Source organism: Pangasianodon hypophthalmus, chromosome 1 (assembly GCF_027358585.1).
Source record: "Pangasianodon hypophthalmus isolate fPanHyp1 chromosome 1, fPanHyp1.pri, whole genome shotgun sequence".
Lineage (NCBI taxonomy): Eukaryota > Metazoa > Chordata > Actinopteri > Siluriformes > Pangasiidae > Pangasianodon > Pangasianodon hypophthalmus.
In genome coordinates this window covers 25,920,530-25,944,787 of record NC_069710.1, presented here as the reverse complement: position 1 = coordinate 25,944,787, position 24,258 = coordinate 25,920,530, and the positions used below count along the sequence as shown (strand labels likewise).

At 37.7% G+C, this 24,258-nt stretch overlaps 1 protein-coding gene across 3 annotated transcripts; it reads left to right on the top strand.

Annotated features, from left to right (window-relative positions):
* Positions 1 to 1,560: 1,560 nt before the first annotated feature.
* trim46a (tripartite motif containing 46a) lies at positions 1,561 to 21,063 on the top strand. Of its 3 annotated transcripts, none has more exons than XM_026944707.3 (13): positions 1,561 to 1,668; positions 1,963 to 2,111; positions 6,288 to 6,543; positions 6,785 to 6,935; positions 8,541 to 8,739; positions 9,834 to 9,980; positions 11,734 to 11,829; positions 12,868 to 13,121; positions 13,635 to 13,756; positions 14,906 to 15,244; positions 15,946 to 16,175; positions 16,322 to 16,389; positions 17,891 to 21,063. In XM_026944707.3, the coding sequence occupies exons 2-13, from the start codon at positions 2,052 to 2,054 to the stop codon at positions 18,279 to 18,281; spliced, it is 2,313 nt and encodes a 770-aa protein (XP_026800508.1). In that variant the 5' UTR covers positions 1,561 to 1,668; positions 1,963 to 2,051; the 3' UTR covers positions 18,282 to 21,063. The 3 variants fall into 3 exon arrangements, with proteins under 3 accessions (XP_026800508.1, XP_026800509.3, XP_026800507.1); XM_026944706.3 differs by lacking the exon at positions 1,561 to 1,668 and adding an exon at positions 1,688 to 1,904 and having other exon boundaries at positions 2,050 to 2,111; XM_026944708.3 differs by lacking the exons at positions 1,561 to 1,668; positions 16,322 to 16,389; positions 17,891 to 21,063 and adding an exon at positions 1,686 to 1,904 and having other exon boundaries at positions 2,050 to 2,111; positions 15,464 to 15,976.
* Positions 21,064 to 24,258: the final 3,195 nt, after the last annotated feature.

Below are 24,258 nucleotides of genomic sequence, written 5' to 3'. Positions count from 1 at the left end.
CTATATAGGGCGTAAACGCTAGTTGTGCCTATCCCCTAGGTAGTGTACTTAATTCGAGAGTAATATTGTATTTGGGAGTTAACCAGAGTGAACGCCCCCTTCTTTCTTCTTCGTCTTCAGTAATGGCAGACTGCAGATGAGCCGTGCATATCGCCACACAGTGGACTACAGGAGGATCAATCAAAGCAAAGTGGATGTAAACAATACTGTACATAATGCTGTAAATCTGTAAAAATACTGTAAGACTGTAAAAAAAAATAAATAAATAAATAATAATAAAAAAAAATAATAATAATAGTTAGTTTCTTCTTCTTTGTTATTATCATTACTGATGTTGCTGTTGTTGTTATTATTACTGATGCTATTATCATTACTGTTGTTGTTATCATTACTGTTGTTGTTATTATTACTGATGCTATTATCATTACTGTTGTTGTTATCATTACTGATGCTATTATCATTACTGTTGTTGTTATCATTACTGTTGTTGTTATCATTACTGTTGTTGTTATTATTACTGATGCTATTATCATTACTGTTGTTGTTATCATTACTGATGCTATTATCATTACTGTTGTTGTTATCATTACTGTTGTTGTTATCATTACTGATGCTATTATCATTACTGTTGTTGTTATCATTACTGTTGTTGTTATCATTACTGATGCTATTATCATTACTGTTGTTGTTATCATTACTGTTGTTGTTATCATTACTGATGCTATTATCATTACTGTTGTTGTTATCATTACTGTTGTTGTTATTATTACTGATGCTATTATCATTACTGTTGTTGTTATCATTACTGATGCTATTATCATTACTGTTGTTGTTATCATTACTGTTGTTGTTATCATTACTGATGCTATTATCATTACTGTTGTTGTTATCATTACTGTTGTTGTTATCATTACTGATGCTATTATCATTACTGTTGTTGTTATCATTACTGTTGTTATTATTACTGATGCTATTATCATTACTGTTGTTGTTATCATCACTGTTGTTGCTGTTGTTATCATTACTGATGTTATTATCATTACTGTTGTTTTTATCATCACTAATAGTATTTAATTTATTTTGTACATTGGTATGAATCAAAAGTGTTGTCTTTTGATGTATAACATCAAATTTATAAAATAACACAATAATGCAAAAAAGAGAATGAAAAATAATTGTGATATATTTCATCGAATTGCCTAAAAAGATTGCACATTTTATTGCATTTGTTTCTGTGATACAATACACAACCAAGGCATACATACATTAATGACTAGTTTTTTAATATGGTGAAGTAATTTAGGAGATATACTTATATTTTTATATTTACTTTGCAAATCACAATATAATCTTTTAAGATTGCACACTTTCACATTGTTATTATTATTATTATTATTATTATTATTATTATTATTATTATTAGTCATGGTCATGTGGCACTGCTCATTGCCCCTGTGATGGTACGTGTGACTCAGTGACTGTTGACAGTGTTGTTGCAAAGCGCCCTCTGGTGGTCAGGACTGTCAACTACACATGTTTATTTTTTTAAATCTGGGTGGATAATTGCGTGGATAATTTCTAGACCGTGATGAGAAAATCGAGTCAGCATTTAATCCAGTTTTTTTATTTTTTATTTTTTTATTATTTTTAGAGGATCTATTTATGAAGGTAGGAAGATATCAGTTGTATTTTTTTTTTCAATTCATATATTTTCGGCTCATACAGAAAACCCCACACTAGCCTATAGCCTGTCCCCCAGCACGCATGCTCTACAGTGAGTGAACTCATTTCATCATCGTGGACGCCTGTTTTAGACCCTTTTCTCTTTATACAGAGGCAGCATTGAGGCCACTTAAATATACAGCCATCAGAAATGGAAAGAGTGAAAAGGGACTGCGTGATGGGTCAGTTGGTTCATTACTGTATGTAACAGGCTGCATTTTTGTGTGTGTGTCATGGCAGCTCCAGGTGAAGGCCTGATGCTCGACTGTCTGTGTGCAGCATTAAACATTTAATGGGATCATTTTCTGCACCTTGGCTCATTCGCAGACATGGCAGACGCAGAACTGCAGACTTTCACGTCTATAATGGACGCGCTGGTGCGCATCAGTGTGAGTATACACTCTCTTTATCTGGTTTTTATTCGGTTGCTTTGCTTATTTATGTCATCAGCTTGTAATTATTAACTTTAATAGCGACTGAGGACTCTGCCTTACCAACAGGCCATTGAGCGCGTGAATCCCTCATGTGATTTCATGTCATGAATAGCTATTTTTATCAGTACTAGTCCTCGGAGGCGCGCGCGCGCTCCGCCGCTGTGTTATTTATGCGCTTTAAAACGGAAACGCTCACTGTTACTGTTATATTCGGTTAAGCGTAACCGTGCAACATGGCGTATTAGGCTACTTTGTGAATGACCACAACACTACACATACCTGCTGTGCTTATATTAGACTGTGTAAGTAAACAGGAAATTGAGAATAATCACAAAGTCGATGATTAAAACACAAAGCCGCGCGAGGGATGCGCGAGTGGCACATGTTGCCATGGTGACGGACGGTACGACTGCTGCGCGGGGAGGGGGGTGTGTGACGGTTCAGTAGGAGAGACTTCCGTCTAATGGGAGAGTCTAAGTTATAAAAGGTGAATACTGCCACTACTACTACTACCATTGTTGCCAACTTAGCGACTTTTCGGACCCCTTTAGCGCCTTTCTTCTTCTTCTTCTTCTTGTTCTTTTTTTTTAAAGCGCCTAGCGACAAATCTACCTACTTTTTGGCCGACGTCAGGTGACGTCGCGGTTATAAAATGGGGATTTTAGCAGTGCAGAGCAGGAGATTGGAAGTGACTGCTGGTTACCGTGTAGTCTTCATGGGCCGCGTTTCAGTCACTATTTCATACTCGTTCCGTTGTCTGACAACAGAAACAGACAAATATGTACATTAAAACAGCTTTATTGGGAATTTGTCTGTATTAAAATACAGAATGTGTGCACAGAGAGTAAGAGAGAAGCAAACAAACATAAAGGGCTGACACTAGGCAGAATGCAAATACGACGCGATGACGCTATGAATATGCTAATTAGCATATGACGCAATCAAGCGTCATTTAGCGACTTTTCGAGCAGGCTTTAGCTACTTTCCATTGAAAGCAGTTGGCAACAGTGACTACTACTACTACTACTACTACTACTGCTACTACTAATAACAATAATAAAGTCCATTAAATAATAATCCTTTACATCGTCAGTGTTACAAAAATGTTCCCAGAAACAGCAACAACAAAAATCTAGTGTATATCTTATTTTAAACCCATAGTGTGGATAGCACCAGCAAGGATTGTATTTTGATTACTGCACATGAAGTATTGTTGAGCTAAGAGTTTTTTTCAGTTGTGTTGCACCGCGTAAGTTTAAACATGTTTTAAACAAGTCAGCATAATCTCTGATTAAAAATCTCAGATTAAAACTGGGATGAATTTTTTTGACATGTCCAAAATTCTGTACATAGTGCATTATTTGGGGAAATTTGCCATTTTTTAGACACGTCCAAAAACATAGTGTAGGACGGGGTGTCCAGTCTTATCCACAGCGGGCCGGTGTGGGTGCAGGTTTTCATTCCAACCAAGCAGGAGCCACACCTGATTCCACCTGTTTAATCAGCTGATCTTGGCTTTCAGTAGACTCAGGTGAGGCTTCTGCTTGATTGGAATGAAAACTGCACCCACACCGGTCCTTTGTGGATAAGACTGGAAATGCCTGGAGTAGGATATCCAGTGTGCTCATGAAATACCAGAATGCACTAGACTTATGTGTTCAAATAATATCCCCCAAAGGTGGAGAAGACCCAACATATATAACTGTTTGCATGGAGTAGGGAGTAAGGCACTATTTCAGACACAGAGAAGTACTGAAAAAGTAAACAAACAAACAAAAATGTTATGCCTGAAAAACAGTATAAAGAATATTATGAATTTGGTATTAGTGGAACCTTTCTGCATGCGTGTTTCCTTGCCGAATAGCTGCACGCAACATTATGTTTGTCCTCTGACCGTTCTCATTGTCCACTTTCTCATTGAAAGTGACCAGTGTGGCCTGGCAGTCCATCACTTTCTTCAGAACTATTGGGAAACATCACTTCCTGTAAAAATCTCTTCAGTTCTGATATTGTTCTCCACTGAGGGTAAGAATTGTTAAGAGTCCTGGTACTGTGCTCTACTGAGCATGAGAATCACTCATACTTGCCACAGTGTACATGTGATGTAATGGAGCAGCAATCAGTTTGAAATTTGGTGAAGGAAGACCGTAAACTCCATGTCACCTCGCAAATATCTGAAAGTGGCAATTCTCTTAGTGCCTCCCAGGAGGTGGCCATAGCAGTTTGAATGGCATTTCTGGACCTGTGTTTGATTATCCCTGTGCAGTCACTTCCTTTTCAAGCTGCGAAAACCTCAGTACTATCAGGTTCTATCTCCCATGCCTTCTTAACCAAGATAGAACCATATAATATCAAGGTCTTTAGATAGTTAAGCCCTTCTATGGTGCTCTGTAATGCAACCATGTCTGTTACTTACACATAGCATTTGGGAGTCCTCCCTGGATGCAGGTCTGGCCTGGGCAGATTCTCAGCTACAATAGCAGACAGACTGCTTGCTTATTAATATGCTGTAGCACCAGAACCAGAAGGTTTTGGTTGGCAGAAGCTGGGTTTAGCCACAATGTGACATGTTTGAACTCCAGTCCCCAACACAGACATGACTCATCTATCTGTAGTGATGACCAACAGAAAAGGTAGTCTTAATTCAAAGAAAAGATAGGAGTTCATGCCAGTCTTTCACACCATAGTGATAAAATTTTCACTTGCATACGTAATTATAAGAGTGTCCCTTTGTGAACGCACCAGTATTCTGTGGATGATCCTATGGGCCATACTCAGAATTTCAGGGCGTGTGGTCTGCTGTGCCACAATGATCTGTTCAGCGGCCTGTCAGTAACATTAACAACAGGCGGACTGTGGGATATTCGGCCAGAATGGCACTATAAACAATGAGTTGCGTAGTCTGTTGGGTGTGCTGGAGTGTCACCCATAACGGTGGAAGTGTCGGGAAAGCATACACCTGTATATTTGGCCAATCATGCATCAATGCATCCTGGCCCAAAGTGTCTTTCTCTGGCCTGTCTGTGAACCACAATGGACAGTGGGTTGTCTGTCTGTTTGCAAACAGATTATCCTATTTTTATCATCTTATAGATTAAATTGTTCTGTAGATGTTGCCTCACCTGAATTATGGCCAACGTTGGCTACTTACAATTTCATGACTGCATTCATAACTAAGGTCTGTCTTTCATCAAGAAGGCAACTTCATGCTGCTGAACTGTCTGAGCTTTGTCTGGTTTGTCACCTTCCTACTTTGTGAACAGCGCCACCTTCCTACTTTGTGTCAGAGCTAACTGAAAGCCTTACTTCACTCTGATATGAGAGTGGTAAAATTAGAAAGTGGAAATATTTGTTCATAGCTCACTGTCTAGTACACATAACATGTTGCCAGTTGTTTTAAGAAGATATCATAGATCCAGAATGGAGCAGATTCTGCAGACTGATTCTGGTTCCCTTTTTTAAATTTTACAATGAAAATATCTCAAAAAGAACTCTAAACTATTTCTGTTCCTGTTTCTCTAGTTGCAAATCTCTGTGATCTACCACACTTCACTGCTGCGTCTCCTGTTGCTTAGAGTGCCGCCTGTAGTATTTCTGTACCCATTGCGTCTGCAGTCTCTGTCTGCTGCATCAACACTGCTACATGCTGACACAAACAATAGGCCATGTGTCTGTTCTAACAATACAAATATGGCAAGAATAGTAATGTCAAACACTAGAACTGCCATCACCCCAACACTCATTTGATGGCAGAGATAACAAAATTATACCCATAACAAGAAATAATGGATTATATATAATGGAAGTGCTACATTTGGCATTTTTGATTCCTCATCCTCAACCGCTTGGTGAGATGAGAATGGGAAAGAGGACAAATCTGACATAAAAGGGTTGTTTTATAGGCTTCCTGTGTGGGCTGGTGGGGTCATGGTGATGAGGTAAAGACTTTTCTATTTCTACTCAGCAAGGAAACAAGCTTATGAGAAAACTTCACAAGTTCCAAAGGAAACTGCTCTGTCAGTCTAGAATGCAAGAAAGTAGAACTGAAAAGCATAAAATTAAAAAAATCAAAGAAAATACACATTTTTTTAGACACTGTTGACTCTCTGTCTCTCTGTCTCGCTCTCTCAGTCCAATATGAAGAGTATGGAGCGGGAGCTCCGCTGTCCGGTGTGTGAGGAGATGATGAAGCAGCCGATTGTGTTGCCATGCCTGCACAGTGTGTGTGTGTTGTGTGCAGCAGAGGTGTTGGTGCAGAGAGGTTACCCTCCTCCTGAACTCCCGCAGGAGCCCAACACACCCACCTCAAGCCCCAGCACCCGCTCACCACGACACGCTCGCCGACCACCACCCAAAACTGACCGCCTTGAGCGTGTGCTCAAAACAGGTCTGTGTGTGTGTGTGTGTGTGTGTACAACTTCAGTTTGACTGAAATAGCATCAGTTTTCGATGTGACATAATAATGTGTGAAATGACATCACTGTATGACTTCATGACTGCAGCTCGGCACATGTCTCTTTGTGTGTGTGTGTGTTTCTCTCTTGTCCTTAGTCAAATTGTTAATAATCTGAAAAGGAGTTTATATTCTGGATTTATATTCTCTCTCTCTCTCTCTGTCTCTCCCTTAGTATGTGGCACCTATCCGGGCCGGAGACGGAAAGACACAATTCCTCTGAATATGTTGTTTCCATGTCCCACTTGTTGCCGGGACGTAGAGCTGGGAGAGCGAGGCCTTGCCGACTGCCTACGCAATCTCACACTGGAGCGTATAATTGAGAGGTCAAACACAAACACACACACGCCTGTTTGTCTTTGCTGTCAGCTGTAATACACACACCTTTATATACAAATATAAGACTAATATAATATATGAATGAAAAGCATTGAGATAAACGTCTAAAAGGGGTTTATTATATTGCTAGTATATTGGTAGTATAAAGCCAGTATATTACCTAACCATCACATTAATCAGTGCAAATGTGGTGTAATTTAACAATATGGCTCCCATTCTTGTTATTTGGCAGCTTATAAAATAGCATTTGATCCAGCATATCCTATTATTTTGTATTGTATTATTTATATTATCCACCAACATTTAATTGAAATTAATGTGGCGACACGGTAATAAATCAATGGCATGAAATCCTGATCTTTATGCAGGATGTAGGCTATTTGATCACACTTTTAATTTGCTCTTTTCATATGTCGAGTTAATGAAATAATACCAATATTCTTGTGACCTTTGGTGCTGAGGCCCACATTCAGAAAAGAACTATTTTTTGTTGTTCAAAAAGAAACACGCACACACACACACACTCAGAAAAAAAAAAACAAAATTATTTCCTGAATGCATATTAGATGTCTTAGCAGGTGTTTATGACACTGTGCTGAACATTTCCCAGCAGCACATTCATTCCACATAAAGATCTTACCAGATAAACAACTATTTCTCGGCAGGCTCCTATTTCTTTTTGTTAACAGCATGACATTCTTCAAGAAGCAGAATGCTACAAACCGGTTTTGGTAACATAGCGGAGAGGCTCAGCATTGAAAAAAGGATCGATGCAGAATGAGAAAAATGCTCTCAGACAGACTAGGATGCTTCGCACGCGTTTTCCTGGCAACAGCAGATAGAAAGTCCATGTAGCCCTCCATTCTTTATACTGACAAATGTACCTGTCTTGATATGGGCCAAAAAAAGCTCCTACAGAAGGAAGATCAGAGACACATTTAATTAAAGATAAGCAAAGCAAAAGGGACTGAGAGAAAGAAAGAAAGAAAAAAAGAAGGGCCCTTAGTAGTGTGCTGATGTGGTGTTTTGTGCAGCTTTAATACGCTGAGCTGTTGCAGTGTGTGAAGATCTGCTGAGGTCATTCCTTTGCCAAACACTCTCAGGTGTTTGCACACACAGACATCTGTACTTAGCCATTATATGGACTTTTTGGCTTTTAAACATAAAATGAATTAAAAAAAATGTTCTATCATTTACCCTCATTTATCAAACTGGATATGAACAGTTTTGTTTATAAATCATTCATAGGAGCATTTACATAAGAAAGTTGGTGTTTATGAAAATCCTGTTGGTTCGGAAAAAGTTTCAGATCGTACGAGAGATGCGGCGTTTGTTTAAATTTACATATGAGGAGACTCACTAATGTAAACCTCGATTGATCTGCTTCAAATGATATAATTGGTGATGAGTTACTGCAATTTTCTTTAATTTTTTAAATAGCTAATTTATATATATTTTATATCACTAAATGCACACATTTTGCACTTTATGGGTGATTGACATTCATCAAAGTATGCATGTGAGTACAAAATAAATCAGGTTTATGATTCTGTAGTTTCTAATTGTGTGTATATGTGTGTATGTGTGTGCAGGTACAGACAGACAGTGAGTCTAGGCAGCATGGCAGTGATGTGTCAGTTCTGCAAGCCCCCTCAAGCACTGGAGGCCACTAAAGGCTGCGCTGACTGCCGGGCCAATTTCTGTAACGAGTGTTTTAAGTTGTACCACCCCTGGGGTACCCCACGTGCCCAACATGAGCACATTCTGCCCACACACAGTTTCAGGCCCAAGGTAAGCCCATAAGGGTTAGGAGACTCCTAGGGTATGTGGTCATCATCATGGGCTTTGCCTCAAATGTTTTTAACCTAATCATTATCTGTAGTGTATGTGTGATTAATATTTTACACAAATATTTTACACAGGGAAAATTAGATGATTATGTAGACTAAGGTTATGCAGTTTGTTAAACTGATTTGTCTGGGCTCCTCAGTCAGATTATGCAAATAGTCTGCATGTAGTTCATGGCTCCAAGGTTGCTAGATTTTTCGTGAATAGAGGTGTCGGAGACAAGGGTTTTCAGTAGTGTATAGACCACCTTTAAACACAAGCACTTGCTTTTAAGCCTGAGAAAAAAAAATCAGGAGATACAGTGGCTATTTTCAAGTTTTTCCTTGCATATTCTCCTGAAGCAGTGTTACACCAATGGGCACAACATGGTGCATTATCATTACCTACATCAGTGGCTCTCAAATTGGGGTCTGGGGATCCCTAGGGGTCAGTGAAGCAATGCCAGGGGGTCCATTATTTTTTTTTTTTAATTTTGTTATAGGAGTGGAAATCACAACCCACCATTATAAAATAGTTATTATACTTATTATTATTTTGTTCCTATAACTGGTCACTTGAATTAAATCTAAACCTCAATAGTTATAATAAGTTGACCTATAAAAATTGTCAACTTGGACGTAATGTGTTTCATCAGTGGAATGGTCAGGGAAAAAAAAAATTGATGCCCCAACAAGTGCCAGCAGAGATTACAGTAAGTTTTTTTTTTCTGTTTTTTTTTTTTTTTCTTATCATAGGGATACGTACCAAAATACCTGTCTGTGTTAATCATGCTACAGATGCACTAGATAGAGATTAGGTTAAAAAAAAATGCTGGAATATTCCTTTAATATTTATCAGCTTAAATTCTAATGAGAACTTAGTAAATTAGTAAATCTAATAAACATCCATTGAAATAAACATCAGCCAATGCAGAAATGCAATACAATTCAAACAAGTATACATATCACAATATTATATTATTATTATAAGAACAGATGTAAACAGCATATAAATGGCATGCTGTTTAAAAATTTCTCCTGTATATCTCTCTCTTTCAGCTGCTGGTGTGTGTTGAGCACGAGCAGGAGCGGATGCAGTTCTACTGTCGTTCGTGTCAGCGTCTGTTGTGTGCACTCTGTAAGCTGCGTCGTGTTCACAACGGGCACAAGGTCATGCCCATAGCACAAGCCTACCAGACTTTAAAGGTACTCCCTTAAAACCCCAAATACTTTAAGTGTTTATAAAGCAATACCTGTGATCTGTACACTCACTGTCCACTTTAATAGAAACACCTGTACACCTGCTTATTCATGCAATTAGCCAATCAGGTGGCAGCAGCTCATTGCATGAAATCATTCAGACACAGATTAATAGCTTCACTTAATGTTCACATCAAACCTCAGGACAGGGGAAAAAATGTGATCTCTGTGACTTTGACCGACCCGTGGTTGTTGGTGCAAGATGAGCTGGTTTGAATATTTCAGAAATGGCTTTCAGAATTTTTCCCCATTCTGATGTTTGATGTGTTCATGACAACACTGTTTTTTGTTACGGCTTTAGAAAAGTTAGTGAGTTAATTCTTGTTTTATTGTTTATCATGATGATACAATTCTTTACAGTGATAAGCCAAAAGTAAACTGTAAATAAAACTGCATTAAGGGCAACCCTACAAACGTGACTATGCTACTATACCGGTGTGGCCAGTTGGTACAAAGTACAGTACGTACCTGTAGATGGGTGTGTATTTGTTACGACATCATGTACACCTCAATATGCAGGTCTTATTTGATAGAGTCATGCTGAAAAAAAAAAAAAAAAAACAGAAATTTTAGTCTGTGTTACTAAAAGCTGTACATACCTTTAATGACTATATTGTATATAAATATAAAATACCTTTAACCGAAACCAAGAATGTTACGTGGAAATGTCCTAAAAAATGCAGAGGAGCCTTTGAGTTTTTTTCAAATGAAGTAATGGCTTTAGCATATAGTTAGAATTTCAGATGAGATATCAGATCTGGAGTTGGTACTATTTTTTAACAAGTTCTTATTAAATATACTACAGCACTTTTGAATTCTGATTGCTCAGAGGGTGTTGATTAATGTTCTATAACACCGAACACTGCTGTGGTGTCAGAAAACATTTTGGGACATGCTGATATTGGGAAATAATCAACTTTGCAGTGGTAACATTAACTCCACTTCTTGTTGGGTCACATCACACCACTTCATTTTTAAATATTTTCCTATAATAGAATGCCATGGATTATAATACAATAAACCTAAATACCTGGACATCACTAGTTTTAGTAGGATCACGTTACAGTAACTAATAAAACTGTAAAGATTCTTTGATTCAAATCAGTGGGCCTCGATGAGTGAAACACGGCTAAACACTCTGTTTATTAGCCAAAAGTTACGAAGCTGTGAATGAATCAAAATGTACATCTCTGTATTAGTAAAGTCCAATACCACAAACACAATCATTCATTCATCATTCATCTACAGTAAGCACTTTATCCTGGTCATGGTCAATGCAGCAGCACTGTCCACTGCGCCACCGTGCCACTCGCCTCAAACACAGCTCTTATTTATTATTAGTGGATTATTGTCACCTCAGTGCTGGAGTCCCTGTGACAGCAGTTTTAGCTCCCGCTGCTCCAAACTAAAACTTTTTCGATGAAAACTAATGTGTTTGTAGGATTCATAATGACATTGATCTGCATTATATTTCATAAGTCATATCACATTGAAACAGTTATGAATCAAGTTATATTGAATCACTGGCTGCTATAACTGTATCTTTCATCAAGTCATTGATCAACTATTGAGACGTGCATTATATCATCTCAGAAGGACAGACGTACATGCACCCTTGGTAAATATGCAGCTAAAGACCTTTGTGAAAACAGTGTCACAATGCATGTGCTCTGAAAGAATCCATGCTGTGATTTAACAGGATAAAATTACTAAGCAGATGAACTACGTTCTGGCTCATCAAGAGAGGGTGCAGGCCCAAATCACTCAAGTGGAGAGTGCCATCGCTCAGACAGAGGTAAGTCTTTATGTACTGGACATTTTATCATCTGAATACAGGTCAATTAACTGGAATGTTCTGAACAGGTCAAAATAACTCATGTTAAAGCTGAAATAAAAATGAATCTCCCAAGATGTTGTTGCATTAAATTCTTTAATGAACATGAAAAAGCGTTTTTAAAAGTCACATTTACACTCGCTGGTAATTATCATGCAATTCACACAATTTTCCAATCAGCCAATCATATGGATACAGGTCAAGTGTTTCAGTTAATGTTCACACCAAACATCAGAATGTGGAAAAATGTGATTTCAGTGACTTTGATAATGGCATGGTTGTTGGTGCCAGACAGGCTGGTTTGAGTATTTCAGAAACAGGGATTTTCACACACAACACTCTCTAGAAATTACACAGAATGTTGCAGAAAACAAAAAACATCCAGTGAGCATCGGTTCTGCAGGTGGAAGGCAAGGAAAGCCTTGTTGAGAGAGGTCAGAGGACAATGGCCAGACTAGTTTGAGCTGACAGGAAGGCTACAGTAGCTCAAATAACCACTCTTTAAAATCATGGTGAGCAGAGAGGCATCTCAGAATGCACAGAACATTGTATATTTTGAGCTTATGTTCACCTGAGAGCAAGATAATATAAATGTTTGAAATTACTGATCCTTGTATATTTGATACATGAAGTGATTCATGCTGATTCATTGCTTCATGATTTCATTGCTGTCACATGATCTCCCTTTCATATTTGCACCTATAACTTATACACACCTTCTATCATGAGAACCTCGAAGCATGTGATAGGTTTTGTGTCTGTTTTTGCTTATATTAATGAAAAAGATTTATATAGCCATAATATATATTGACTTTTTAAATGATTTTTGCAATTATATTGGTATAAAATCTTAAGAGATGGCCTGTAGGCAGAATAGGATTGTTAAAAGATGATCTGCTCTGATAACTCCATGTGTTTTTATCACTGAATCTGTTGCATGTTATTGTTCTATGCTCTTAATATAAAACAAATCGTGTATTTGTGCACCTGTGTGTTTAGGTGAACAGTGCTGTTGCTAAAGAAAAGCTGAATCAGTGTGTGAACAATATGCGTGAAGAGCTGGCTGATCGGCAGTGTGCTCTGATCAAAACTCTGGAGGAGACTCGTGTTCAAAAATCGGAAGCTCTAAACACACAACTTTCAGAGAAACAGAGTCTGCTGGACAATGCAGGGCTCGTCATGTACACGCAGGAGCTACTGAAAGAAAACGATCAGCCATGCTTCGTGCAGGCCGCCAGAGTCACCCACAACCGGTGCGAGTGTGTCTGTGTGTCTGGGTGTGTGCATGAGAGTCTATAAATATGCTTGCAGTAGGGGTGGAACAGTATGAAAGATTTTCAGTATGATTACCACGCATTCCACGCATGTCACAGCATCTGCTTTGTATTTTCAGCTTTGCATGTTTAATGAGGATGATGGCTGTACAAGTATTAAACTATTTAGTTAAACTGCTAGACTTAAGAGAATCATTTTGCCTTCAGTCAGTGTGAAATGTGGTTGTTTTTTTTTGTTCTTTCAAAAGTAGCTGACCCTTTAAAAAAAAAAAAACTTGTAGCATAGACAAATCAGGCAATAACATTTTGCATTCTATTCAGGTATATTTCCTTATCACAGTATACCATCATATTGCTTCATACCAGTATATTGCATGCCCCATCCTACAGTTTATTAGTCACCGAATGCCAGATATTCATTCAGCTGTATAGATTAATGTTGTAATTTCTGAGTCTTGATTTCTGTGCTTGTCTTCTCTGTGCCATGCACAGGTTGGTTACAGCCATAGAGAACCTGCAGCGCTTCTCCCTCTCTGCAGATCCCTCATTTCGCCGTTTCCATGTGGACATCTCCAGAGAGCTCAAGCTACTCAGCAGCATGAATTTCATACAAGGTTGTTATTGGCTCTAACAAACTAAATGCATGCCTGTATACATATACTGTATCTTCACCAGTTTCATAGAACAAAGTTTTGATACAGGAATAGAAAATCTGAGTTAACTTCTACCAAGCAATGTGTGTTAGCCATTTCTCAGTGAATTTACTTTTATTAAAAACACTGCATTTTTGAGAATATCCAAGATACACAATCATGACTTCCTAATTTAACTTGCTGCTTTCCTTCTTCATTGTACCCTTTTTGGTTTATTACTTTAGGTTTCAGATTAATTGGGAAGTCTAGATAAAGTGATTTAGTGTGCTGATTCAGTGTGCTGATTCAGTAGTTTACTTCACTGTGATGACTTAGTGTGCTGATTTGGTGTGCTAATTCAGTTATTAACTGAGCATGCTGTTTATTGTGCTGAATCAGTATTTTACTTCACTGTGATGACTCGCTGTGCTGATTTGGTGTGCTAATTCAGTTATTAATTAAGTGTACTAATTTGGTGTGCTTAAGCAGTATTTTGCTTTAGTGTGATGCCTCAGTGTGCTGATTCGGTGAGCCGATTCAGTGTGCTGATTCAGTATATTGCTTCAGAGAGATGAGAGAGTGTGATGATTCGGTATGCCGATTCAGTGTGCTGATTCATTGTGATGTACTAATTTGTAGTAATTAATTGAATGTGCTGATTCCCGGGCAGGGAACCAACCCCGCACACAACAGTGCACTCCCAGTGCCCGTCCCAAGGCCGGATAAAAATTGGGGAGGGTTGCATCAGGAAGGGCATCCGGCGTAAAATCTGTGCCAAAATCAAATATGCAGACTAATGATCTGCTGTGGCGACCCCTAATGGGAGCAGCCGAAAGAAGAAGAACAACAATTAAATGTGGTGATTCTGTGTTTTGCTTCAGTGTGATGCTTCTGTGTGCCGATTGTGTGTGCCGAGTCAGTTTGCTGATTGAATATTTTGCTTCATTGTGATGATTCAGTGTAATAATTCGGTGTGCCAATTCAGTGTGCCGATTCATTGTGGTGTGCTAATGCATTATAATTAATTGCGCTGATTCAGGGTGTTGATTTAGAGTGATGATTTACTGTGCTGGTTTGGTGTTCAGCTATCCAATAGCATACTCAGAAAGCCTTTCTTGTTTTCTGCTGCAGCTCCACTGGCTCCTGTAATCGACACCCAAAAGACTTTGGCCTATGATCAGCTGTACCTGTGCTGGCGCCTCCCACAGGACTCTGCTCCCGCCTGGCACTACTCCGTGGAGTATCAGAGGAAAGATGGCAGAGATGGACCTTTGTGGGGCGGGGTCAAATCTGAAGGCTCTGGAGGCCCCAACAGTCCATGGCAGCGCATGGATGAGGTGGGCGGGACTAGTGCAGTGATTGACAGACTGGAGATGGACAGCGTGTATGTGCTTAGAGTGAGAGGCTGCAACAAGGCGGGTTTTGGGGAGTACAGCGAGGAAGTGTATCTACACACACCGCCTGCACAAGGTAACACACAATATTAGTGACAACACCTTTTAAAAGTTAATTTTTTTTGTGTACAGTATACGCACACTCATGGGGATATTTCTCATCCTAAATTCAGTTTTCTTTAATTCTGCATTAATTAATTTCTACACTTATTTTCCATACCTTCACTTTTTCATCCATCCTTTGAATGCTCTGTTTGCCTTCCTGCTTCCTCACTTGTCTTCCCCATCCATCCAGCTTTTCTTCAATTCCTCTATCTTCGCTCTCTCTCTCTCTCTCTCTCTCTCATGTACATCATACTCTTCATCCACACTCTCAAGTTTACCATTTTCCATTTATCCTTATGTTTGAATTATCTTCCGTTTGCTTCTATCTGCTTTTCTTCTGCTCCTGCTCTGACTTGTATTCCTGTTTGATCTGGAATATATCAGCTGCTTGACCTTCTCCAAATCCTAGTATATGTACAATGTTCCTACTTTCCTCTTTACCCTGCTCCTTATTTCCACTTCTCTTTAACCCGGCCAATTCTGTTCTTTTCCTTGTGAACTTCCTTTGTCCTTCTTTTACCTTTCTACTTGTTGTACCTACTTTTATTTCTGTCCTCCTTATGTTTGCTGTCCCTGTTCTTTGTTTGTATACGATCCCCACCACTCCGTTCCCTACTACTCCCTTGCTTCTCTCTTTCTCTCTCTCTTTCTCTCTTTCTTTCTGTCTCTCAGTGCTGTCATTTTGTCTGGACTCTCGCTGGGGACTCCATGCTGAGCGTGTGGCACTGGGTAAGGGGCAGACGTATGCCCGTAGCGTGCCTGGTCTCACTCTCCTGCAGGCCGCCGACCGCGCCCTCACTTCCTTTCATCTGACCTCTGACCTCCTGGTGGCGGATGTGTCAATCACCCAGGGTCGTCACTACTGGGCATGCTCAGTGGAGCCTGGTTCATACTTAGTCAAGGTGAGCAGCCAACAGATTTGACAGCACAGACTTTATTATTCAAAATATTTGAAAGAACTTTAGTGATGCATTGTATGTTGTCATTGATTTATCTGTGCATGTGTGTGTGTGTGTGTGTGCGTGTGTGTGTATGCGTGTGTGTGCAGGTTGGTGTTGGTCTAGAGACAAAGCTTCAAGAATGGTTTCACTTACCACAGGACATGGCAAGTCCCCGGTAAAGCTGAGAAAATCTATTCTGTTCACTATTTAAAGACACTTTATTAACACTTACACTGTTACATTATTTATGTCACCCCGCATCACTATAAATGAGTATACTTATTATTATAATATAATTCATCCAAAAACCAGCTAAATATAACTGACTAAATTATTTTATCTTTATACCACAGTGCTGTTGAATTCTCAGTTGTGCTTGCTCAGAAGGGTGTTGATTGATTTTCTATAACAGCATGACTTGAACATTAGTTCCAATTCACGGTTTATATTAGAGATGGCACCAATCCGATACCCAGGACGTTGGAGCGGATATCATAGAAAAAAGAATGAATTAGAGTCAATTATGTAACAATTTGAATTGGAAGTGATTTTTGTGTGTTTGTGTTTAAATTTTTAAAACCTGCTGTTTTGTGTAAGTCATATTTTAGCTATGTACTTTTTCCATGTATTTTTACGTGAAGTGCTTCAGTTAAAAATCATTTTAAAGCTTGTGAGTTTTTATGGAAAAAAATATCGGCTGAGTATTAATATAGGCCCATACTCAAGGTTCAGTATCGGTATCCGTATCGGAAAAGAAAAGGCGGTATCATGCCACATCTGATTTACTGTATATTCATAAATTCTAATACGCTTTCTTTTCTATAGTTAGAATTTACAAAGGATGGTTGCGCCACATAAACAGATTTTAAAAATGTGTGTTATCATTGATATGGTGAACTGTCCTGTGAGGAGGTGTTTATTTATGATTTTTGGAAGGAGTCTCCAGTGTCAGTGCTTAACAGTCAGAGGTAAAGCTGTAACCTTTCTAACACAGGAATGGTTCAAGACAGAGGGCTTTGTGCTTTTCAGTTACATGAAAAGCAGCATTAACTAACAGAAAGAGAAAAAAGAGAGGCTGGTTTGTAGTTGCTGTAATGTTAATGATTTGTGTTGTGGATGTTCCACTGCAGTAAGCATAATGAACAAAAATATGATATCACACCTCCCCACTGATCATTTTCCTATAACAGCATACTCTGTTGTGTTTTAATCCTTATGTAACATAAGAACCGATAACAGTTGTGGCTATAAAAGTGATTCAGACAGTCTAACAAAGCTGATAAAATGCCAGAAATGCAAAATGTATTGCCATGGTGAGGAATTATGTTCTAAAGTGCTCACACATTTTAATGAAGCCCACAAAACACACAAGAGAAAACAGAAAACATATTGTTGTGCATTCTGTTAACCAGCAAGTTATTTCTACCATTAAGTTACCAATAAGCAGCTAGTATGAAAGTGTCACTGTCTTGAACTGCACTCTGTTTTTAAAGTTTGAGAAGAGTTTATATTAGATTTCTGATTTTATATTAGCTAGCCACATCACTTGATAATATATTAATTCTTTCCCAGCGACTTTTTATAATTAAACCATAATACCAAAAATATTTCTGCAACTCATACATGTCCCTAGGATTAAACATTGTCTTGCCCTCTTTTCTGTCTTCTCTTTTTAGATATGATCCTGATAGTGGGCATGACAGTGGAGCAGAGGATGCCCAGGACTGTCCACCTCCATTCTGCTTCCTCACCATGGGCATGGGTAAGATTCTCATGCCCAAGTCAGGGGCATCTAATGGCATGTCTGGCCCTCTCACTGCACCTCTGCCCCCACGCCTTGGCGTATGTCTGGACTTTGATAAAGGATGCATTACTTTCTACGATGCCCACTCGCTGCGAGTGCTGTGGGACGGGACTGTTGATTGCTCCGCCCCTGTTTGCCCAGCCTTTTGCTTCATTGGTGGAGGGGCACTGCAGCTGCAGGAGCTAATAGCCAATCACAGCACGGAGCAAGCCCCGCCCAGGAGAGTCACCATTCAATCACATGCAACACATCTGAGTAACTGAAGCCATAAAATGTTCTACAGGAAACACGTCACTGTCAAGCACCTTTAAATGTGGTCTTTTGTTAGTTTTTATAATTTATTTATTTGGTATTTACAATTTATGTTCAATTTTTTTATTTTGGTTTATGCCCTACAGTCAGGGCTTTACATTAAGAGTTGCTCCTGCATTATGCCTAGAAACTGCAGCATGCAGATGATCATGATTTCATGATGCTGCCCTTTATGCTAAAAATAAAGTATGTCCAGTCTGGTGCATGAACTCACCCATAGGCATAAATCACGAATGATGCATTTCTGTTGAATGATGGGAATGATGATTTATAAGCTATTTTTACACATTTAGCCTGTGAAGCACCTAAAATGGATATGTTAATAATTTGTACAGGCTTTGACTGATATCAATGTTTGCCTTTTATAGGACTGTATAGTTGCCACATTTAGGTCTGTCTCCATTTGTTTAGATCAAGTCTAAATTTAGTTTTGGTGTCATAGTCATGAGAGTCTCGTGCCACTGTTTTGTGTGGAACACAGTTAGAGCATCGAATACCTGTCGAAAGCTGTGCCCCAGTTTGCCCTGCGTTTTGCTTCATTGGTAGAGGGCTGATCACAGCAGGCCCAAACCAGGAGAGTCACCATCCAGTCACATGCTACATGTCTCTAACTGAAGCCATTAATGTTTGTAGTACATGTGTGTTCTAGATGTAACATTTATGTCAGAATCATCTTGGTATATGGCAATTTCTGAAAATGATGTCACTCAAATTATCGTATTTTTAAGAATATGTGGCCTAAATGTTTAATTTCACAACAAAGCTATTTACTGTGATCTGTCAGCAGTACAATATGAAAAAGAACAATTTTAACAAATTTTAATGTAACATCACAATATTACAGTTGTTAGTATATCACAATGTCATGTCTCAGATAAATATACAGTATACAAAGTAGAATACAGTATTTAATGACTAAATATGTATGTTTATTACTGACACTGATTTTAGGAAAGCATGTTAAAAATAACTTCCATAAAATGCAAAAGTATTTTTAAAACAGAACAGAAATCCATGTCTATGTTTAAATATCCAAAATGATCAATATCAGTTCCGTGTTTCTGCTTATGGAAATACCCTAAAATGAATAACTGAAATGCAATGCTGGTGTTTACTCAGGCCTTTAAAGTCACAACTAAATGTGAAACTATTGGAAAAAGTTGTTTTTTTATTTTATTTTTTTTATTATACTACAGAATTTTTTTTTTCAGCAGCTCTGTTCCAGTTGCAAAGTATATTACATTCTAATACATTATCCTTTCAATAGTAACAGCTCATTCCCAGGAATGTGTGTTGTAGACAATTCAAAAAGTGTGTAATTGCTGATATGCTGAAGTGTCAGCACTTTGTAACAGAGGTAAAGCTGTAACTTTTTTTTCCCTGACACGGGAAAGTCTTCAGGGCTTTGTGGTTTCTCTGTGACATGACAAGATGCATTTTTTTGTCTTATTAACTTCACATGAGAGAAAAAAAATAGAAGAGACTCTGTTGAGGGAACAACTGTTTATAGCTGCTGTAACAGCTTTGCAGACATTAAACAACATTAAATGTAACTATAAATGAATAAAATGTATGAGGTTCTTTAATTGATAAAAAATTTGCAGTTGTTGAAAATTGCTGCGGTAGAACAGGAATAAAACTCGTCAGGCAGGACATGTTGTTATAGGAAATAATCATCTTCAGGGTGGTAACGTATCACACCACCCTGTCATTTTTTTATTGCTTAGTTAACATACTGTCCATAGACAAACAGTACTGTGCAAATGGCTTAGGCACCCATTTTATTTCATTTTATTTTTTTTTATTTTACTGTATGTCCTTTGCATTAGAGTGTCAGTGGAAATAATCAAAAATGATGCTACAAGGAATCATTTGTAGGTTAAAGAAAGGAGAATATTCAGTAATAAATCACTTTTCAAATGAAAACATCATTGACACTGTCTAGAAACAAGAACCAAAGTCTGCAGAAGAGCTGTGACAGGTTCTTCAAGATGCTCGGAACAACCTACGATCTAACTTCCTTATAAAAACTTCCTAGAACTGATGCAGTTTTAAATGCAAAGGGTGGCCTCCTTTTTCCTGCTACTTCCAGTCATTTGCTTAATATATGGAAATTATAGAATTTATGGAAACTTAGAATATATAGAAACTTTTAATTTAGTTATTTTTAAAATGATCTTTGCTTCACAGAATTTCTTTACATGTGACCAAGACTTTTGAACAGTACTGTACATCATGTGTGTATACAAGAAATTTGCTTGCATAGGAAATATATAAATGTGACTTTCTTTAGACTTCACTTTAATAAGGCAGTATGAACTGGATATTTCGAATGACATGCTTGCATATGATATCTCTCTGCCTATCATAACGTTCATCATTCTTTTTTTAATCAACCCTTAAACATGCAGCACAGTTAACAAATAAATTATAAACACAAGATTGCCATTTTTGAACATGTGATCTGCAATAATATTCAATAATATTAATTCAGTACTACAATACCACACAAGAAGGGTTATTACTTCATCTGATGTCATGAAAACATAGCAAGAATCCAGGAAGAACATTGTAATGGTACATTCCAAAGGTGTACTTACTGGCAGATGTGCTTTATGAATTCAATAGTGTTTGTGTATTCCCATGAGCACTTCCTCATACTTTTTGTCTGTCATCACTGTATAGTTCAATATAATGGTTGGGTATTAAAGATTTGTTCTTTTCAAAAATAAATGCTGCTTAGACTGTGCAACTGACAGACAACTGTGTGTTTGAGATAATGTATATTATGTATGCTAATTTTTGTAGGTTGAGTAATTGTGTGTTCTCACAGTGTGATTGTTGTTAGCTGAATCATAAAGGTAGGATAATGAAACAGATGGAAAAAATACAAGAATAAATGTCTTAGTCCATGCGTCATTAATCCTATTTATGGCTAGAACAGAATGAAATATACACTCACTGACCGCTTTATAAGGAACATCTGTACACTCATGCAATTATCAAATAAGCCAATAATCTAGAGGCAGCACAATGCTTAAAACCACAAGAACAGGAATCTAAGGCTACACTGGGCACAGAATCACTGAAACTGGACAATTGAAAAGTGGAAAAAACATTTCCTGGCAGTTCTTGGCTGACAGGCGTGGAACCCGATGTGCTCTTCTGCTGTTGTAGCCCAACCACCTCAAGGTTCGACATGTCTGAGATGCTTTTCTGCCCACCACGGTTGTAAAGAGTGGTTATTTGTGTTACTGCAGACTTCCTGTCAGATTGAACTAGTCTGGCCATTCTTCTTATCAACAAGGTGCTTCCACCCACAGAACTGCTGCTCACTGGATCCTTTTTTTTTTTTTGCACCTTTCTTTGCAAACTCTAGCTACCTTTGAGTGATCCAAAAATCACTGAGATTGTTTTTCCCTCATTCTGATGTTTGATGTGAACATCATCTGAGGCTCTTTACCTGTATCTGCATGATGTAATGCATTGCGTTGCCACATGACTTTCCTGGTTGTATAATTGCATGAATGAGCAGAGGTAGAGGTGTTCCTAATAAAGTGATCAGTGAGTGTATACTGGAATACATAATCATAATCATAGAACCTGACTTGTCTTTTTTTTTTCCTTTTTTTTTTGACTGGTATATTTTTTCCTTTTGTATGCTTGCTTATTTACTTTATTTATTTATTTACATGGTCAGCTATATAAGTATAGATTTTCTCATCTCATAATATTACTGAAAAATCTGTAAAAATGTACAATACCAGACAAAAAAAACCTAATCTGCAAGTGTGACTCTTATTAAAGGAGCAGAATATTTTTAATGGAGATCTATGGGTCAGTAAATATACAACAGTTGTAATAAAATGATGAATAAATTTTAAAAAAGGCTGAAATATGATTACAAATACAAATTTAACTTCCTTCACTCAAAATGAATATTTTTCTGGATATGCCTAACACGACTTTTTCCTTGTCACATCATCAATAAACACCAGTGAGCCTGTTCCATTGGCAGCCATACATGCCCATACCATAACACTGCCTCCACCATGTTTGACACATGATGTGGTATACTTTGGATCATGAGCTGTTCCTTTCTTTCACCATACTTTCTCTTCCCATCATTCTGGAACAAGTTAATCTTGGTTTCATCAGTCCAAAGAATCTTATTCCAGAACATGGGAGGCTTTTTTAGATGTTTTCTGGCAAAGTCTAATCTGGATTTCCTGTTCTTGAATGTTACCAGTGGTTTGCACCTTGTTGTAAAACCTCTGTATTTACATTCATGAAGGCGTCTCTTAACTGTAGATTTTGACAATGATACGCCTACCTTCTCCAGAGTATTCTTGACTTCTGTTGATGTTGTGAAGGGGTTTTTCTTCCCAAAGGAAAGGATTCTGTGATCATCCACTTTAGTTGTCTTCTGTGGTCTTCCAGGCCTTTCAATGTTGTTGAGCTCACCAGTGCTTTCTTTCTTTTTAAGAATGTACCCAACTGTTGATTTGGCCACACCTAAGGTTTTTGCTATATCTCTTATAGATTTATGTTGTTTTTTCAGCCTAATGATGGTCTCCTTCACTTGCATTGAGATCTCCTTGGACTTCATATTGGTAGCTCCAGTCGAACAGCTGCCAAATGCCAACTCAATACCTGATATCAACTCCAGACCTTTTATCTGCTTCATTTGTCTTGACCTAACGAGGGAATGGACCGCACCTGGTAAATTAACTTCTTGTCAGTCAATTGTCGAAATACCTTTGAGCCCCTGAAAATGGGAGTACTTTGCTTAAAATGGCTATAATTCCTAAATGGTAAATGCCATATTTTTGTGGAACCTCTTAAAGCCTACACTTTGATCACATCTTGATTGTTTTATTTCAAATCCATTGTGGTGGTGTATAAAGGCAAAATCACAAGAACTATGTCATTGTCCAAATACTTCCAGACCTAACTATATATATATATATATATATATATATATATATATATATATATATATATATATATATAAACTGTGCTATGAACAGTTATGAACAGTTAACATACAGTAATAAGATTATTAGCCAAGAAAAAAGGGTTTATATAAATGCTTTCAGTAACTTTATGAATTTTATTTAATCATAACCTTAATCACATATGCCTGACATTCATATTCAGACTCTCCTGAAGCCTAAATCGAGTATGTGAACTCAAAACTATTAAAAAAATTGGTTGATGTAAAACACTGGTATGACTGTCTGGTGGATTTTTTTCTGTAATAAGTTAAAGTTAGAGTACATCACTGTAAACTAATGGAATATATTGGATATTTTGGAGAAAAAAAAGAAACTGTGTGAAATTGATATGAATAAATGTTGTCTTGTGCTGGCTGTAGGCTAATTTAATTAATTCTAAAACAATTCTGGGACTTGTTCACTCCCATACTTTTGCTCTGTATTTCCTTTAAGGAAGTGTTTCTGTCTTTCAACTATAATCACCTACAGTGATTGTTGTATAACATGTATAACAGCATTCCAGGAGGGAAAGATGAAACATTTTGATATTCTAGATAAATAAAATTCAAAATCAAAATAATAATCATAATAGTCCATACTACTACTACTACTACTACTACTACTACTACTACTAATAATAATAATAGTGTGTTTGTGTGTGTGTTGCACAAAGCTGTCATTCTTGGCCATTTTCATATGTCTCTGTAAATTAATTGTAAATTAATTGTGAATGTGTTAAAACTGTAGAGGCAATATATTTGGGTAAACTAAAAAAAATGGACTGATATGTGAATAAATAAATAATAATAAAAAATGCCTCAGCATGTATTTACTGAATAATCTTTCTTTCTTTCTTTCTTTCTTTTTGAAGATTGTGATTGAGATTAGAAATACTTCTAATATTTCTACATGAACACACCCACATACCTCA